The following is a 14,909-nucleotide window of genomic DNA, read 5'->3' on the forward strand; positions in this document are numbered from 1 at the left end:
GTTTAATTAAGTTTCAAAATGTTTTTTCAATTTCCTTCTTAATTTCTTCCTTGGGCCAGTGGTTATTCAGGTGCATGTTGTATAATTTCTTTTTTTTTTAATTGTTTAAGCAGAAATAAAGTTTTATTTTTTGCTTGAAGATGGTTCTTAATTGTTTTAAACCTAATTCCTAATCCTCACAAAGATCTTTCCAACAGCAAGTTCAGTAAGTTCAGGTTACAGTAAGTTCCCATTGGCTTCTGGCTCATTGAGTGATGGTGGGATTGCAGTTTCGTCTTCCCTACAAACTTGCCCCTCACTGGGGAGATTCCATCTCCTTAAAAATACTCTTCATTTTCCTAAGGAGTAAACTGCTGCTGCGTGGATTCTTATTTGTGGAGGGAGTAGCTGCCACCTGACTTCACCTTCATGCACCAGTGCAGCATGAACAGGGGCTTTATTGATGGGGCTTGGGAAGCTGTAATAAAGTCCAACATGCAGATTGTGAACGTTTGGTACAGCCGCCAGGAGACAAGGGACAAAGGAACCAGCCCCATGGGCTCTGCTGCTTAGAGTACTTTGTCCTTTCTCAGTTCAAGTGTGCAGGAAGAGGGATCAGCACTTCACAAACTGGTGGGTGACCTCATAGATTCCCACAGACTCCTGGACCTTTTCATCATAGTCAGTCCAGTCCTTCTCCTGCAAATTAATGTCACTGAAGACTGTCCCTGACTCCACACTTTCAGCAGCAAACCCAGCCTGAGGCTGGAAATCAACTGGTTCAAGACCTTGGCACTCAAACTCCACTATTGTCTTGAAGTTCTCATTGTCTTCAGCATTGTAAGGCTTGATGGTACTGCTTAAAATCTTGATGGAATTTTCTCTTGCACACAACTTGCACTTCTGGACCATGGAAGCACTGCCACGGCCCCCCTTCAGTGCCACACTGTCCATCAGCCGGATGTACTGCCACTTGTCTGAAATCTCACCAGAGTTGCCACATTTCATCTTCAAATACCACCGGAAGTCCTCGCCCACAGGCCAGAGATTGCTGATGTTCTCTAGCGTGGCTTTGAGCTGCAGCGTGATTTTCCCCATGGTGGCCCGCTTGGTCCGGCGCTGGCTGCGGCTGTTGCTTTCCCCGTGTTGTATAATTTCTATGTATTTGTATTGTTTCCAAAATTCCTCTTGTTATTAATTTCAAGTTTTATTCCATTGTGGTCAGAGAAGATGCTTGATAGTATTTCAGTTTTTTAGAATGTTTTAAGACTTGTTTTGTGACCTAATATATTGTCTATTCTTGACAATAATCTGTGTGCTAAGGAAAACAATTCATATTCTACAGCTGTTGGATGAAATGTTCTATATGTATCTATTAGATCCATTTGCTCCATAGTGCAGATTAAGTGTGATGTTTCTTTGTTGATTTTGCCTGAAAATCTGCTGAATGCTGAAATTGGGGTGTTGAAGTCTCCAGCAATTCTTGTATTGGAGTCTATCTCTCTTTTTGCTTTATGTATCTGGATACTCCAGTGTTGGCTGCATATGTTTTTAAAATTGTTGTATCCTCTTGCTGAATTGATCTCTTTATCATTATATAGTAACCTTCTTTGTCTCTTCTTATAGTTTGTGTCTTAAAATCTATTTTGTCTGATATAAGTATAACTACTCCTGCTCTTTCTTGGTTTCTGTTGGCATGGAATATCTTTTTCCATCCCTTTATTTTCAATTCTTCAATTTTATATTTAAATTTTTTAAAATTTAAATTTAAAGTGTATCTTTATAGGTGAAGCATTTCTTGTAGGCAACAGATCAATGGGTTGGTTTTTTTTTTTTTTTTTTTTTAATTCATTTGTCTTTATTTATTTATTTATTTATTTAGAAACAGAATCTCACTTCATCACCCAGGCTGGAGTGCAGTTTCATGATCTCAGCTTACTGCAACCTCCACTTTCCGGGTTCAAGCGATTCTCCTGCCTCAGCCTCTTGAGTAGCTAGGATTATAGGCATGTGCTAACATGCCTGGCTAATTTTTGTATTTTTAGTAGACATGGGGTTTCACCACGTTGGCCAGGTGGGTCTTGAACTTCTGGTCTCAAGTGATCCACCTGCCTAGGCCTCCCAAAGTGCTGGGATTACAGGCATGAGCCATGGTGCCTGGCTGGTATTTGCTAAATTGGTGTTCTTCTTTGGGCAGAGGATGATTAATGGAGCCATCTTGCTCTGCCCCTTTTCTAGTCTTACTTTTATATCTTTTTGTGTGTGTTTTGTTGTAGCGTCCTCACGTGAATATATTTTGAATGGGTCCATAGAAGGGAGGCTTTGAGTATGAGTTCTTGCATGTCTGGAAGTGTCTATTTTGTACTCAAATTTGATGGATAGTTTAGTATAGAATTATAGGTTCAAAATAATTTTTCTTAGAACTTCAGCAACCTTTCTTATTGTTTTCTAGCATCTAGTGTTGCTCATAGGCAGTCTGATACCAATGGATTCTCATTCTTTGGAGGTAACCCTTTAATGGACACCTGTGCAATTCTTTTTATGTCTTTATCATTTTAATCTTTGGCATGTCTGAGTGTGGGTCTTTCATTTATTAACCTGTGGCTTCTGGTGGGCCTTTTTAATCTGAAGACTAGACATTTCTTTCAGTGCAGCCTCCATGGTATCTCTTCTCTCATCCTGTAACTCTTGTTATCCAGATATGGACCTTATGGATTGATCCTTCATATCTTTACTTCAGTAGTTTTGCTTTGAATTCTGGAAAATAACCCTGACTATATCTTTCAGATTAGGTACATTTTTTTGGTATAAATTTGTAAGGTACAAGTGCTATTTTGTTACATGCACGGATTACACAGTGGTCAAATCAGGGCTTTTAGGATAGCCATTACCTAAATAATATAAATTGTACCCAGGTGCATTTTTAACAGAATTGAATAACCTCAATTCCTCTATAGAATTTGTTGTTGTTCTCTGATTGATTTTTTTCAGAAGCCTCTGTGTGTGTGTGTGTGTGTGTGTGTCCTAATTTCTCTGTGGATACCCATTAGGATTAAAACAGTGTTTTTTTTCTTTGTGTTACTTCTGTAATACAAGGATTACAGAAATAATTCTTTCAGGATTGATTGTTCTGTTGGTTCATTGTGGTCTTTCTCATTTATCTTCTTAGCCTTTATTCTATGTCTAGACCTAGTACATACATATTGTGCTCTCCCCAGCCTAGTGTTTTAGTGCATTTAGACAGAAGTTGTTCAGATATCCAGCAGGGAGGCATAGCTGAAGCCATCTTTTGGTATACTCAGAGTAAGGAAGTGACTGGATGGCATAGCATTTAATTCTGGCAGTCTAACCCTTTGTAGAAAAGACCTATGATCTGTTTTACAATGGGAATTTGTTTGTCTAGACTCCTTTTCATAGAAGGAGTTGGGAAACTACATTTATGAAGATCATTGGCTTCAGCTACCATTTTATTAAGAATAGCAGTCATTTATTGAGCACTGCCAGAGACATATGTTGTCTCTTTCTTTCAAACAATTCTGAAAAGTTGTTACTATTTATCCATTTTAAAAAGACATGGACTTAGAGAGTTAAGGTAACTCTTCCAGAGTCACTCTATGGTTAGTACATACAAAACTAGAATTTGAACCTTGGATTTTTGGAGGCTTCAAGCCATTACTTCTAAAGGGCTTCTGTCTGTGGCTTGACTAAAGATGAATAAATATCACATCACTTCAAAAAGTCTCAATTTTTAAAAACTGTTTTCTCAATTATGCAAAAAAAGTGTTTTCAACAGTAGCATTTGGTATAATTCTCATCTTCCCTCATGTACAATACTATTTTAAGAGACCAAGACCTGTTGTTTATTGGAGAAAAGCTGGTATAGAATTTTGAAGGCCTCTCTTGCAAATACAAGGATCTGATATCTGGTGGAGGAAAGGAGAAAGGTGTTTTTTTCTTTTTTGAAACTAGGACTGAAATTCGAGTGTATCTAAGGGAAAGGGAACTATAGTTAATGAATTAGGGAAAAATGCTGCATGAGTATTACTTAAAGTGAAACTTAGACAATTTGGATAACAAAAGATCCTTATGAAGATCTGCGAGGGTTAATCAGATACTATAATATGTGGGGTCATAGGCCAAGGGGTTCTAGGGTTTATAAAATATAGGTCTTTGGGAGAAATGAGTAACCTACTTATCAACTGAAATTCTTATTTTGGACAGCCATCCCAGCATGATGTGTGCTAGCAAAACAAAACAAAAACAAAAATCAAACTAACAAAAAGAGGATGTGTATGGAAATAAAGGGTTAAATAAATTATGATACACACATTAAATGGAATCTCTTGTGCCCACACTCTGCTGCCATTTCTACTGGCTACTGATGTTTCTCTGTGGACGATCGGGTCCGTGCAATTGCACCAACAGAAGCCCTGCCATCAATACTTTGGCTTTACTCTTCATTTTGTTACACTATTTGCAAGCCCGTTTCTCCTAGAATCCTCCCATAAATTCCCATTTCTGCAGCTCTCTATTGCTAAACTTGGCTCGAACTCCCCCTACTGGCAGACCCAACTGTAATTCTCAAGGATTGTGAATTTCATCGTTGCCAAAACTACATGATGTTTGTTAAGTACCAGAAAAAAAAATTGTCTTTAATTTGATATTCTGTTGGGATAGCCAGAGGACAGTCAAGGATAAAAAGGAAGATTTTTTATTAATAGTCATTCAACCTGTAGAAAACATCCCTAGACGATGACTTCCTGTATATATGAGTTTGTTTTGTAATTGCTCAGGATAACAATGCCCTGACAGCCAGCCAAATTAAAATGCATACCCAGAGCTGTAATTTTTTAGCTCTAATTAACCGATTCGGTTTCCTTAGATGTAAATGACCTCTCTTTCTATTCTGAGATTTGCTATTTAAGGTTTATTCAATACACATTTTAAAGTAGATTAAAAAACAAATCTATCTAAATATGTTTCAAAGATAAATCCCGGCTACCAGTCTTGTCTTCAGATACTACTCAACATATTCATATGTGTTTGAGGCATTATCAGTGGTGTTGGGGAGTAGGCCGAGTTTTAATTTCTGCTTTATATCCTCTTCTCTCTCTCAGCCGTTTGAATCAGTGGTGATGAGTGTGTTCTCAGACAGCAACTCTCCCTTTCTCCAGGACTGAACACAGAGAAGGCGAATGTTCCTTTCACGGATCCCCTTTCCTTAAAGAGCACAAAGCCCCTTGTTTTCAGAAAAAGAAACAGCTGAAAACCGAAATAACAGAACATAGGTAGCATCCTTTTGTCACTATTTGGGTGTGTGACTGTTCTATTCTTGATGTTTTCTGTAGAGTTTGACTATTAAGTAAAAGATTTTCTTTGGAACATGTGTTGCATATCATTGGCTCCAACGTTTTGTCCTTTCTCAAGCGATATGATTTCTTACTTGAATTTTGGTTTTCTATGTAATAAATTGTGTAAGTAAATAAAAAAATGTAAAACTTCTTTTACTTACTTTTGCCCCAGAATGCAGATTACTAAAAAGCAATATTTCATAAAAATAAATGCAGTAGTAAAACTTGGTTAGAAATCATACTTTTCTTTATCTTTTCTTGTAAAATTGATTGAAACTTTTGCTATAACAAAGAGACAAATAATTAAGCCTAAATGAGCATTTGCTAATAAAATTTTTTAAACAGGCTCAAAAATATTAATTTTAATTTTATTAATATTTAATCAAAGTAAAACTTGGCCAACAATATGACTTCCATGTAGCATTTCTGCTTAGCAAGGTAAGGTGTGCTGATGATAAATACTTAGAAATACTCTAGCCCCAAAAAAGTTTTTTCAGGTAGAAGGAATTCCACCAGAGGCAAGGATGCAATCTTTGTCTGCGATCAAAAAGCATTATTATAGGCTGGGCATGGTGGCTCATGTCTGTAATCCCAGCATTTTGGGAGGCTGAGGTGGGTGGATCACCTGAGGTCAAGAGTTCAAGACTAGCCTGGCCAACATGGTGAAACCCCATCTCTACTGATAGCCAGGTGTGGTGGCACACACCTGATTCCAGTTACTCAGGAGGCTAAGGCAGGAGAATTGCTTGAACCTGGGAGGCAGAGGTTGAGTGAGCCGAGTGCCACTGCACTCCAGTCTGGGCAACAGAGCAAGATTCCCTCTCAAAAAAAAAAAAAAAAAAAAAAAAAAAGGGATTACAGAACAGACTCCCCTCTGTTTACACAGAAATTGATAAGTATCAAAAGAATTTTGAATTACTAAGAAAAACTTATGGTCAATAGACTCAGGGATGGGAAAAGGTAGCTGCTTAACTAAATTCCTTTACTTGGGTCATCTGGAGGTCAGAATGAATTGATTTGTTACATTTGTCTTTAAACCCTGCCTTTTCCTCCTTCTCACATTGCCTTGCATTTTCTGCCCTTGTGCTTTGGGTGGCTGCCCAAAATGAATGTATTTAGTTGATAATTAGACTAAATGATTCTTTCTTGAAAGTCATTAATCAACAACGCCAGGTTTCTTAGTACAAGGACTTAACCTCCCAAGATCCTCTTTGCACTGTTTTAAAGGCAGGCTGTTACAGGTGTTGAAGGTGATTGAAGAAGAAAACCTGGCTATCAGAAATGCTCCAGTGTGGCGTGCAAGAAATGTAAAGAACTAACTTGTAGGGGTAGAAACAGCGGAATGAACCAAGGCACAAGTCTACTTGTTACGCTGAGTAAGTGTGAAGTACATTGTTTTTTTCTTTCTTTCTAGCATTTGTGTTTTGGAGGTATTGTTCCTCCTCTACTCTGTCATTCTGGTGGGATTGCCAATCGTGGGACTTTACCCACGACCTTTAGGGAGTGGGGTGGGTGGTAGGCATCTGACCCAGACTAAGCCAATCAACATTGTCTTTTTGAAGTTCAAAACTTTAGGGTTTATGCTCAGTCAGAAGATGTATAGAGTGGGCCACCTGGTGGTTGGAGCCAAAAGCAACCGTCCCTGGATTTCTGCTCTACAGGTGCCTGCAGTGACCCTGCCTCTTGTCCTTCCTATGACCGTCGTGTTTGGTTATTCCTTTACAACTCTGAACTGCCCAGAATATTTCCAATAAACCTCTCTTTCTTGTTTAAATTAGCAAGACCAGGACTGCCGTTTATCATTAAAAAACCCAATGGATACTTTCAGACATAACAGCAGTTTCTGGTAGAATGTAAACTTATTGCCTACAGGAGAAAAAGAAACTATGCAGTACTGTGCTTCTAAATCGTCAGCAGTTGATCTGCAGGCCTGCGCTTGGCATTGAGCCATCTTAGGTTTCATATCATGTAGTCTTTGCAGATCCAGAGCTCAGTCAGTGTGATTGGAGGCTAGTAAGGCAGTGAGGGGTAGCACAGTGTTTCACAAAATGTATTGTGAGAAACATTAAATGCTTGAAAAACTCTGCAAACAAACAAACATCAGCAAGTCACCTTGTATGTGCTTCTCAGAGATTTACACTGCTCATAAATGTAGTAAAGTCTCTGATGAGTTGTGTGAAAAAGAAAATTGTTTAACTCACCATTTTCAAAACCTCTTGACAGTAGAACCCTTATCTCACAGAATGTTTCTTAGTATCTCTTGGGATGAGGACTTTATGAAACACATTTGGGGAAACACAGGAGTAGAGGAATTAGAAAACCCAGGTTTTGGATATTTAAATGTAATACCTATTTAGCAGCGTGTCAACAAATAAATGTTACTTTATTGTCTTATTTACCAAAATAATATTTTATTTTTGGTTATATGATTAAAAATAATTTGTAGTATTTTACTGGGACCTTAATTGGGTCCCTGAAATAGGTATTTAATAAAATGGCTCATATGATTTAGATACTCAACCATGAAAACTCCTTTTTTCCTGAAGGGAGGACAGATAAATTCCTTCCAGGATAACTAGCCAAAAGAATACATGCTTCAATTTTATTAATCTGTGCATGTATTTTAAAATCTGGCACTTTGAGTGAGTTCATCACTTCTTAATGAAAAAAAGTACCTTTTAATTAGTTATAGCAATAGTTCTCAATCTGGGGCAATTTTGCCCTCAGAGGGACATGTGGTAATGTCTGTTAATTGTTTTTGCTGTCACGACTGGGTTGGTGGTAATTCTACTTGCATGTAGAGGGTAGAGGGGATGCTGTGAACATTCTACAATAGGATGACAGCCCCTTCATAAAAAAAAAAGGTGCTCGGCTCAAAACATCAATAATAGCGCTGAAATTGAGAAACTGAATAATACATATTCTCCTTGAGAAGCAATAGTCTCACACCAAACCTAAATCAAGATGGAAATAGAAAATCCTTTAATGCATTACCATATTCCTAAACCATAAGACATACTCCCTATAAGCAGTGCTATATTTGAGAGCTTAAGTCTATTAAGTCATTAACTGAAATCTTAGCTGTGTATGTTGGGACCTCACTTTACCTGAAAAAATATCCTAAATAGATTAGATGAGACAATTGAAAAATTTCCTGTGACATTATGATTCATGAAGAATAGTCCTGAGCCTTGAAATTTTAAATGTAAAATAAGCAATCTTTGGGCTTTGGCATTGGGGGGCATGTAACTGTGAAGCGAAGGTGTGCATCCAAAGATGTTGACTCCCTGTGCCTGGAAATGTCTGGTAAGTCGTGCAGTGATCATGAGCCAGGGGATGAATGACTTGTTGTGCCTCCTAGAGAGTCTTCATTAATGCCTGTTGTTCTATTCATCCCTTAAATGAAAGCTGTGACCTCAGCCCTCTCCCCAGACTACCCGTATTCTTTGGCCATTTTCCCTCTCTTATCACACTCAACTATTATCTTTATGTGAATGAGAATATCTATCTCAAATCCTCGTCTTTCTCCTGGGCACTGGTTTCCAACTGTCTTTTAGACATCTCCACGATAACGATGCTGCTGCTAATGATAACAATAATAGTAATAATAAACATCGCTAACATGACTGACCTCTTGCTGTGATGGAGGCATTATGCTAAACTCTTTGTTTTCACTAGCTTTATTTAACCCTCAGATGCACATGGAGGCTGAGTAACTTGTTCAAGATCAAACAAGTAGTATATGGCAGACCTGGGATTCGAATTCCACGTTTCCCTTCTTGGATCAGCATCTCTTACATAGTACCCTTACTGTGTTTCCTAAAGTCATAGATGCCATCGACTGACCAGATTTCTTAAATATTTCTATCACAACCTTATATTTACAACCAGCTTCCAAAAATCTGACATCAAATCCATCTTTTCTTTCCCCAACTACTCCTCTGGTCATTGCTCCTACTGCAGATCTTCATTGCTCCCTGTTGGACACATTGCAATAATGAAGTGACCTGCTTCTAAACTTCTCTCCATTATTCTTCTGTCACCATACTTTCCCTTACAAAACCGAGATATAGTCACTTTATTCCAGTCTCAAAAACTTCTAACGGCCCCTCCCTGCTTACAGAATAAATAATAAAATCTTCACTCTGGCATTTAACACTCTCTATGAATGAGGCCCAACTGTGGTATCAGCTACAATGCCCATCCCAGTAGTTTTCATTATTCCTTTGATCAGATCATGTATCTTTACATGTTAAATTTCTTGAGGGTAGGGTCTGTATTTCTTCACTTGTAACTATAAGGCCAGAACATGGTTCTCTTGGTTGAGAAAAGCTAGCTTACCTTTTCCTTGCACCCGTTAAAGCAACACACTGATTCCTTGTTTAGAGAACATAGACGGGGTTTGTGTGGTTTTCATATTGGTTTTGCTTTCCTTTATGTCTCTTTACCCTGGAGTGTCCATCTTCTTCCCCCACCATTTCTCTAACTACCAAAATTTTTCAAAGCCTAGAATTTGGGCTTCTTCTTTCTTTGAATTCAGAAAAGTTGCAGAATACAAAAATCAGCATACAGAAATCAGCAGCATTTTTATATACTAACAACAACATGTCTGAAAAGAAATTAAGAAAACAATCCCATTTACAATAACATCAAGAAAAAAATGATGGTCAACGGATACAAAGTTTCAGTTATGCAGAATGAATACGTTCCAGAGATGTAATGTACAGCATGATAACTATAGTTAATACTGAATTGTACACTTGACATTTGTTGAGAGTAGATCTTAAGTTTTTTTTTTCTAACCACACACAGTCACAAAAGGTAGTTATGTGAGATGATGGATATGTTAATTAGCTTGATTGTGGTAATCATTTCACAATGTATGTGTATATCAAGACATCACATTGTACATCTTCAGTATATGTAATCTCTATTTTTATTTGCTAATTATACCTCAATCTGAAAAAAAGAATAATGAGATCTTTTCTCATGAAAACAATATATTCTTGTGGAGCATTTATTTTTCAAGGATTTGAGAATTGTAATTGGAAATTGTCAACTTTTGCACCATTGCAATTAAAAAGTTTTTATTTTGACTTTAATTTCTGTAGGAAATGATTCTATACAAGATAATGATTAAACATCAGGTCAAAAGGACTCAAGATGTTCCATGTATTTATTTTAGTTTGGTTATATTGGTAACATCAAAGCTGAAAGAGAGAGGGTAGGAGGGAGGGGATGAGAAAGAGAGAGGGAGAAAGAGAGAGGGAGAAAGGGGGAGAGAAAGGGAGAGAGAGAGGGAAGGAGAGAGAGGGAAGGAGAGAGTGGGAGGGAGAGAGAGAGGGAGAAAAAGAGGGAGAGAGAGAGGGAAAAAGGGAGAGAGAAGGAGAGAGAGGGAGAGAGGGAGGGGGGAGAGAGAGAGAGAGCGAGAGAGAGAGAAAAAAAAAATAGTAGTTACAAGTACAGTTGTTGACTCACTGCATGTGAAAACCTGCATTGGAGAGTTACCAGAACCCACAGTTGCCTTTGTTTGAGTGAGAAATCACTTTTATGTGTTTAAGCCTGTGAGATTTTGGATTAATTTGTCACTGAAGCGTCATTTTGCCTAATCTAACTAATGCAGGTGCCACTGATAATTGTAGTCATTACAGCTAATACAGAAAAGCCAGTAATGAAATAGCTAACCCTTATTGAGCATTTATTCTCCAGACTTCACTATATGTACTTTAATGAGTTATCTTGCTCAACTTCCACAGCAACCATCTTAATAAATGAGGATGCTGAGGCACAGAGAAATTTAATAATTCACCCAGGGTCACAGACTTCATAAGGTTTAGAGCTGGCATTCAAACCTACATTTAAACAAAGCTCAATGACTTCCTGACTATACTCTAGAGTAATTTAGTTTATTCACATAATTAATACTTTCTAAGAATGTAAAAGTGAACTTGGTTCTAAGGTATCAAGTGTAATGTTTTTTAGAGGAGCATGGTGGATTTTGGCTTCTTGGAAATTTCTTGGCATTTATGAAAGTGTTCTATATTTTTTTTGTGCAAAAGGGGAAATTTCTGGTTCATGTGACCTGCTTTGTTTTTATATTACTCATATGTTGGGCACAGAGTATAGTTAGAGCAAAGTCCTCTTAGGAATTAGGAATGTTGATGTGATTAATATGTCATGATTTAACAGTAGTGACAGCAAAGAACACTAACAGGCTAATAAATTTTGTTTGTATGTCTTCTGGGAAAGACTGTCAGATTAAGTAAGATTCAGCCAGCTGCAGTGGCTAATACCTGTTATCCCAGCACTTTGGGAGGCCAACGTGGGTGGATCACCTGAGATCAGGAGTTCAAGACCAGTCTGGCCAATATGGCGAAACCCCATCTCTACTAAAAATACAAAAATTAGCTGGGTATGGTGGTGGATGCCTGTAGTTCCAGCTACTTGGGAGGCTGAGGCAGGAGAATTGCTTGAAGGTTCCAGCTACTTGGGAGGCAGAGGTTGCAGTGAGACAAGATCGTGCCACTGCACTCCAGCCTGGGTGACGAGGCTGGTGAGTGAGGCTCTGTCTCAAAAAAAAAAAAAAGGAAATAAAAAGATTAAGTAAAGATTCAGTGTTTTGGTTGCTCATGAAGTTAGGAACTGAGCCTGGCTCTTCATTACAAGGATCAAATTTCTTAAGTTCTGGCCTCAGTCATCCATCATTTCTTTGACTCCTTAGGGAGCCATAATTTTAATGAAGATGAAATCTATTACTTTAAACATTTATTCTTGATAGTGAAAATCCAACCAGGATCTTAATTAATGAACTGGCAAACATTTTACTATACCTCATTAAAGATGTTAGTTGTTATGGGATGTTTTGGGATATTTCATTATATTTTTGTTTTAGAAATATAAGAAATACTGATTCTTCAGGGCTCCCCAAAGATGTGGCTGATTCTAGTCTGGAGGCAGTAAAAATACTAAGTGAACTGGGACAACTTGTTGGTCAAGAAAGTCAGGGAAATGCTCAAAGACTAATGGGGATGTGTCAAAAGAATATTCAAGCCAATATGTCAATGCTCTTATTGACCACATTGAGGGACTATTTAAACATAAGAAAGAAAAATGACTGTGACTGATTATAGAAAGAGAAGAGGAGAGAGGGAGGACTTACTTGCTACTATTGCAGATGCTATTACAGTAATGTTTTACTCTAAAATTGACCATCAGAAGGGTATTAGTCCATTCTCATGCTGCTATAAAGAAATACCTGAGACTGGACAGTTTATAAAGAAGAGGTTTAATTGACTCACAGTTTCTCATGGCTAAGGAAGCCTCAGGAAACTTAGAATTCTGTTGGAAGGCAAAGCAGAAGCAGGTACCTTGTTCACAGGGTGGCAGCAAGGAGAGATGAGTGCAAGCAGGGGAAATGACAGACATTTATAAAACCATCAGATCTGTGAGAACTCACTATCAGGAGAACAGCATGGGGGAAACTGCCTCCATGATCCAGTCACTTCCCACAGGGTCCCTCCCGAGACATAAGGGGATTACGAGGATTACAATTCAAGATGAGATTTGGGTGGAGACACAGCCAAACCAAATCAAGAAGGGAAGCATTAAGTGTTTTCCCTGCCTTTTTAGGAGGACCAATGATTCTTTTAGCTACATAGGGAAAGCTCTCCTTTAAGGGAGAATGACAGCTCATACATTTGATATGTGTAGAAATAGAAAGTCACTATTTTGCAGCCCTTAAAAAAATACTGTATTAGTGTCAAGAATCATCAATGGCTGCTAAAACCTTTAAGTGAAAAAGTTTGTCAAACAGGATGTTTGCATGATATAAAGGTATCAACCCACATTCATACTCATTGCTAAGGGAAAAATGTGCTTTTAAAATGGAAGCATCTTTTGGTCTCTATCTTTACTGAGTGATCAAAATTCTCATCACTAAGAATAGGACAATCTGATATATTTCTCTTAATGTGACAAAATACAAAGTATATGACATCATGGATACAGTTAAAAAAAAAAGTTTAACCAGAATCTAACCATGCTTCTAGTCCTGATCTAACTTCTAATTTACAGAAAAAAAAGAGGATATAAAATAAGTTCACTGATATTGCTAGAAAGTGTTCAAATTCAGAATATAGAACATTCTATAAGGCAATGGGGTCTGGGTTTTTTCCCCCCTAAAAAGTCAATGTCTTAGAAATTAAAAAAAGATTAGAGACATAACGGAATAGCACTGCATAAACCTTGATTAGATCTTCATTTTAACAAAATGTTTTGTTTCAACAAAATCTCTAAAATGACTGTTGAGTAATTATGAATGCTATTCAGGAATTATTGTTAATTTTCTTGGACATAATATGGTATTGTGGTTATGTAGGAGAATGCTTTTTTCTTTTAAGAGATGTAGACTGAAATACTTAGGCATGATGGGAAGAGTTGTGATGTCTCTAAATGGTTCAGTAAAAGCAACATTTATGTATATGTGTAACAAAAAGAGAAACCTGGCAAATTACTAATGATTCTGGAATCTAGGTTTTCTAGTACAATATTATTATTATTATTATTTTTTGAGACAAAGTCTTGCTCTGTCACCCAGGCTGGAGTACAGTGGCATGATCTCAGCTCACTGCCACCTTTGTCTCCCAGATTCAAGCAATTCCCCTCTCTCAGCCTTCTGAGTAGCTGGGACTACAGGTGCCTGCCATCACACCCAGCTAATTTTTGTATTTTTAGTAGAGATGGGGTTTCACCATATTGGTTAGAGTGGTCTTGAATTTCTGACCTCAGGTAATCCGCCTCAGCCTTCCAAAGTGCTGGAAGCCACTGTGCCCGGTCAATATTTTTAAGTATTTTGTTTTGATTGTATTTAAGGACTCATGACCTTTATAAAGATCTTAACTTATCGGGCAATTCATTGTAGAAGCAGAATGTCGGTTAAGACCTTGGTCTCGGTTCAAATTCTGACTTCCCTATTTTTTTTGCCGTCAAGTTCCTTAAACATTCAGAGCCTCAGTTTCTATATCTGTAAAATAGGGACAGTAATAATACCTACCTCGGAGGGAGATTGAGAGGGTTAACTAAGAAAAAATATGTAAATAAAGTGCTAAGAACAGTGCCTGGCACGTAGCATATGCTAAATAAATATTTGCTATTGTTATTTTTTTAATTATAGTCTAGGTTGGCTCCACTAACCACCAGGGAGCTAGGGAGCTGTCATACCAGTCCCAGGCTTTTTCACTCTGCACTGTTTCCCTCTTTGTTAGAGCTGAGTTGCTATCCGATACAGTAAGTCATCTCAGAGGCTGTTGTGATACCAACAATGATTGGGAAATCACAAGTTGGGAGATTGAAATCTGTGGATGAGAAGAGAAGTAGGAATCCCACCTCTGTGCCAAGGGAAGTTGCACAGTCCTCTGCCCTGTGCGGTTTCAGGCCCAGATGACGGGACTAGATGAGAGCTGAGGGAGCATCCCCAGTGCAAAGGTCACAGGTGGCTCTGGCAATCTTCTCTGAGAAACAGCCCTGAAAAACGGAGAGTGCACCTAATGGAGAGCTGACTGAGGGATGGGGGTAGAACTG

At 38.0% G+C, this 14,909-nt stretch overlaps 1 protein-coding gene across 1 annotated transcript; it reads right to left on the reverse strand.

Moving 5' to 3' along the window:
• Positions 1–511: 511 nt before the first annotated feature.
• Positions 512–1,077, reverse strand: LOC105712635 (CXXC motif containing zinc binding protein). Its single transcript, XM_012445788.3, has one exon. It carries the CDS (start codon positions 1,075–1,077, stop codon positions 595–597), a length of 483 nt encoding a protein of 160 aa, XP_012301211.2. The 3' UTR covers positions 512–594.
• Positions 1,078–14,909: the final 13,832 nt, after the last annotated feature.

Source organism: Aotus nancymaae, unplaced genomic scaffold (genome assembly GCF_030222135.1).
Source record: "Aotus nancymaae isolate 86718 unplaced genomic scaffold, 86718_ANA_hifiasm-v0.15.2.pri h1tg000010l, whole genome shotgun sequence".
Lineage (NCBI taxonomy): Eukaryota > Metazoa > Chordata > Mammalia > Primates > Aotidae > Aotus > Aotus nancymaae.